Below are 4960 nucleotides of genomic sequence, written 5' to 3'. Positions count from 1 at the left end.
TAATAAATAATTTTTAACTATTTATTAAGGGTATCAACAAATTTAACTATTAGAACTTTTAATATGAGAGGTTAGAGCAAAAAATCACTACACAAATAATAGTATAGAATTTATATTTCTTAATTTTACAAAAGAGTTATTGATAAACTTATGTATTAGATTAAAAACTATCATTACATATATTTTAAATTAATTTGTTCATGAAATTAAATTCTTTTATTTTTGCTTATAACTTTTAAGTGAACACATTATATCATAAATTGTAAAAGAAGAAATAAAATAAATGTCTCATGTATGATATAAATGTCCAAAAAAAAAAACTAAAATGAATATGGTTGTTAGAAGAAAAACAAAAATGGATTGGATTAGGTGGTCAGCATCTTTTAAGAAAAGGGAATAATTTTTATATCATATTATTCATTGGTGGAGTATCTCCACCCAAAGCGCATGTGAAGTGACCACTTTTCTGTATTATGATCCAATTAATATATGATGACAATAAATACACATGATGATCTGTGTTATACACAAATACTAGGTGTTTTCCTACACATGTGCAGAAATAAAAGTTTTAAAATTTAAATTTATTTTAAAATACAAATTTTATTAATTTTTTATTTTGTTAATTTTTTATTTTATTATTTGCTTACAATATATAATCTTAATTTAATCATATGTAAAACTTTAAGGTTTTTCATCCAATTTAGAAATAGTTAGAGGTTTAAATTAGTAGAAATCCTAAAAAGTATTTGAAAGAGTTTGGAAGGCAGTGGTATGGATATATTGTTGTTGTATGATCAGAAAGAATACAACTTAAGGAACTTTAACATCCAGAATTGTAATATACAAAAAGCTTAAGAGAAATGATTTGATTATCTATATTATCAAAGTTGACTTATCTTTTCCGTCATACATCCCTTTAGAACTTTAGAGTTAAGCGTGTTTGGTATGAGGTAGTGAAAAAATGGATGACCTATCAAGAAGTGATTCTCGATACCGTAGGAGTGAGGACAAAGCACTAAAAAAAAATCATGTGATAATTTGCAGGGTTAGTAAACAATGATTTCGACCATTCAGAAAAAAAATAACGGATCGACCGTCGAATAAAATGAATTCACGGACCGAGAGAATGGGTGTGGATGGTCCATTAGCCGTGAACGGTTAGGGTGTTACATGTCACATGAACATTATCCCATTGGTCCATATCATCTGGCCTGAGCATCCATCATAATCATACTCTCTCTCACTCCTTTTTATCAAAAGATCAACGATTTCACAAATTTCTTTTATTGAATTGGTACGTACTCGGCGGCTACAACAAGAAAATGAAAGTAAGGACAAAAACGGAATTAAGTAAAACTGATGGGGTCCAAAAAATAATATCCAGAAACCATAAATACAACCTCCTGCCCTGCACAGCTTCCTTCACCTACTCCTCGCACTCACCAAACCAGCGCGATCCGATCCGCATATCTCGCCCGAAAACCTTGTCTCGTTTTGTAGATCGCCGACGAGGTTGACATACCTTTCTGATCTACTGAATCAGTCTTTCTAACGAAAAAAAACAATGGCGTTTGAGAAGATCAAGGTTGCAAATCCCATCGTCGAGATGGATGGTAAGATTTCTCTGACTCGCTCTCTCCGTAGCTTTTCTTTTTTTCATTTTATACTCTCAGATCTGCTCTTGGTTTATGATGAAAAACGTATTGCCTAGTTTTTATCGAAGTTCAGTTTCGTTGTGATCTGATATATGCATGTGTGTAAACTAATCATGCTCCGTTTTGGCTTTGGTTTATCTACTCTTGTTGTGAACGTTTGTTATGTTATAGATCGAAACAAAAATCGTGGATCGATTAGTTTAAGTTTTTTTTTTAATGATCTGATGAATAAAAACTCTGGCCTACTTCCTTTTGTTGAGAGATTTACATATTCACAAACTATTTGATTTATCTGAAAATGGGACAAGCATAGTCATTGTTCTTAGATTAAATAAAAATTTTCATTTTCAGGTAGTTATGATGTTCACATGATTCGTTAGTTTTTAGTTTTGGTGGCCTTTTGTACTCACACTTTATGTTCTTTTGTGTATTAAATAGGTGATGAAATGACCCGAGTTATCTGGAAGTCCATCAAGGACAAGGTATACAAGAGCTACTTACATATTCTGTGATCCATATTTTAATATTTGTTTTTGGTTGTTTTTCTAATTCTTTTCTTTTTTGTTGCTAAAATGTTTTTCAGCTTATTACTCCTTTTGTGGAGTTGGATATCAAGTACTTCGACCTTGGTCTTCCTCACCGTGATGCTACCGATGACAAAGTTACTATTGAAAGTGCTGAAGCCACTAAGAAGTATGCTTCCTTTTTTATATACTCGAAACTTACTTGACCACTCAGAACACCCACTTTTTTCTTTCTGCTTACTAACATATGCTGCGTGTGTAATTTGTTTTTAGGTATAATGTGGCGATCAAGTGTGCCACCATCACTCCAGGTATGTTTTGTTTTGATAGATTCATTGCAAACTGAACATATTCCAAGTGTTTTCATTATAACCAGGTATTGATCTTTCTTTTTTTTGTTTGCCTGCAGATGAAGGCCGTGTCACGGAATTTGGCTTGAAGCAGATGTGGAGAAGTCCCAATGGTACCATCAGGAATATTCTGAATGGTGAGAAATACACAAATTGTATTTGTTTTATAGCCTATCAAATATTATTCTTTCCTGTCTTACACTCTGGCTTATATCATTCTCACAGGAACTGTGTTTAGAGAACCAATTCTCTGCAAAAACGTTCCTAAGCTTGTCCCAGGTAATTTACTAACTACGCTTCTATTAACATTTTTTTATTGCCAAATGGGTTCTGAGAATATGTATTTGTTTTTCTCCAGGCTGGACAAAGCCAATCTGCATTGGAAGGCATGCTTTTGGTGATCAGTACCGTGCCACTGATGCTGTTATCAAGGGACCAGGAAGACTGACTATGACTTTCGGTAAACTTTTACTACCATTCGGCAGTGTATAATTTTGAAATCTTTTTTTCGTTTCTTCTTTTGCAATAAAAAACTGTAATTTCTTTGATTTTCAGAGGGAAAAGATGGGAAAACTGAAACTGAAGTGTTCACATTTACCGGTGAAGGCGGTGTTGCTATGGCCATGTACAACACTGATGAGGTATAGTAGTAACACTTGCACTCTCTATCTTCCAACTACAATCACAACTACTTGTTACTTTTTGGTGATCAAATAGCATATTTGTCCTTGTAAATACAGTCCATCCGTGCTTTTGCTGACGCATCGATGAACACTGCTTATGAGAAAAAGTGGCCACTTTATCTTAGCACAAAGAACACCATTCTTAAGAAATACGATGGCAGGTATGTGGACAGTTAGTTTTTGGTTTATTTCACCATATTATCCTTTTGCTCTGTCCATATTTGATGTTGGTTGCATTTTTCGTTTTAATATGAAGATTCAAAGACATCTTCCAGGAAGTGTATGAAGCCAGCTGGAAGTCAAAGTATGAAGCTGCTGGAATATGGTGAGTCACCCACTCATCCTTGGAATCTCTCTCAGTAGCGCCTTATGTATGTTACCTTTGATTGAGGAAGGATCTAAAATGATTGAATTGGTTAGGTATGAGCACCGTCTCATTGATGATATGGTGGCTTACGCTCTTAAGAGCGAGGGAGGCTATGTGTGGGCATGCAAAAACTATGATGGTGATGTCCAGAGCGATTTCCTGGCACAAGGATTCGGGTCACTTGGATTGATGACATCTGTTCTGGTATACACGATGTCCTGTTACCTGTTTGCTTTTGAGTTGTTGAATCTCGGCCTTTACAAAGGTTGTGTTATCTTGATTAGGTCTGCCCGGATGGGAAGACAATTGAAGCTGAAGCAGCCCATGGAACCGTTACCCGTCACTACAGGGTTCACCAGAAAGGTGGCGAGACCAGCACAAACAGCATAGCCTCCATCTTTGCTTGGACCCGTGGACTTGCACACAGGTAGCTAGAGAGCTATCCTTGACGCTTTGATAATTGTTTGTTTAAGGAGGCAGATTATATAATGTGAATGCAAATATCTCTCTGAACAGAGCTAAGCTGGATGACAACGCAAAACTCTTGGAGTTTACTGAGAAGCTCGAAGCTGCTTGTGTTGGTACAGTGGAGTCTGGAAAAATGACCAAAGATCTTGCGCTCATCATTCACGGCTCAAAGTAAGTCAACGGGACTTCTTATTCTTCTACTGCCTTTTAAGTTTCATGTTCTCATCAAGATGGCGTTAATTGATTTATGATTTGTTTTGCTCAAGGCTCTCGAGGGATACTTACCTCAACACGGAGGAGTTCATCGATGCAGTTGCGGCTGAGCTCAAAACAAGACTCGGCGCTTAAGAAAAACATTCGACGACTTAGTCATAAGTGTCTAATCTGGTGGGTTTGTGAGAGTTGAAGGAATAAAAGAGAGAACGTTTGCGTTTTGAGAACGATTTGTTTCATCTGCTATAATATTTTCAAAACATTGTTACATGTTTCCCTTTCTTATGCAGATTTCAAATAATTTTTCATTGATTATCCACACTTTTTTATTGATCCGTGTTGAAGTGATTCCCGAGACTCTTAGTTAGCAAATTGATCCATCAAAAATTTTACAGCTAAAACAGGAAAACTTAAACCTAGAACTAAATTTCCAGTAATAAAGCTATAGTACTTTTATGTGAATTTACCTAAGTTTTAATATTTTTATAATTTTATATTAATTTTAGTTTTATCAAAAAACTGTATGAATATTTATAATATTTTTTTGAAAATTAGCAGAATCAGTTCCAGTTTAGTTTTTTAAAAGAAGTGGATGTTTAATTCTTGTACATACAACCAAATAGTTGACTATTTTGAAACAGACGGAGCAGTAGATAAACGATAGCTAATCTGTCCATTTGCTAAAACGTATTACTGC

General features: G+C 34.8%; 1 protein-coding gene across 1 annotated transcript; it reads left to right on the top strand.

Annotated features, from left to right (window-relative positions):
• The first annotated feature begins 1416 nt into the window (after window positions 1–1416).
• LOC108832928 (cytosolic isocitrate dehydrogenase [NADP]) lies at window positions 1417–4571 on the top strand. The gene is made up of 14 exons (XM_018606378.2): window positions 1417–1616; window positions 2097–2140; window positions 2242–2351; window positions 2456–2493; window positions 2592–2669; window positions 2758–2811; window positions 2891–2992; window positions 3088–3173; window positions 3273–3376; window positions 3472–3540; window positions 3636–3786; window positions 3867–4009; window positions 4099–4221; window positions 4317–4571. The coding sequence occupies exons 1-14, from the start codon at window positions 1568–1570 to the stop codon at window positions 4396–4398; spliced, it is 1233 nt and encodes a 410-aa protein (XP_018461880.1). The 5' UTR covers window positions 1417–1567; the 3' UTR covers window positions 4399–4571.
• Window positions 4572–4960: the final 389 nt, after the last annotated feature.

The sequence above is a fragment of the Raphanus sativus genome, unplaced genomic scaffold (genome assembly GCF_000801105.2).
Source record: "Raphanus sativus cultivar WK10039 unplaced genomic scaffold, ASM80110v3 Scaffold3243, whole genome shotgun sequence".
NCBI lineage: Eukaryota > Viridiplantae > Streptophyta > Magnoliopsida > Brassicales > Brassicaceae > Raphanus > Raphanus sativus.
The sequence above is the reverse complement of the archived record's forward strand: the minus strand, read 5'-3'. Positions and strand labels throughout refer to the sequence as shown.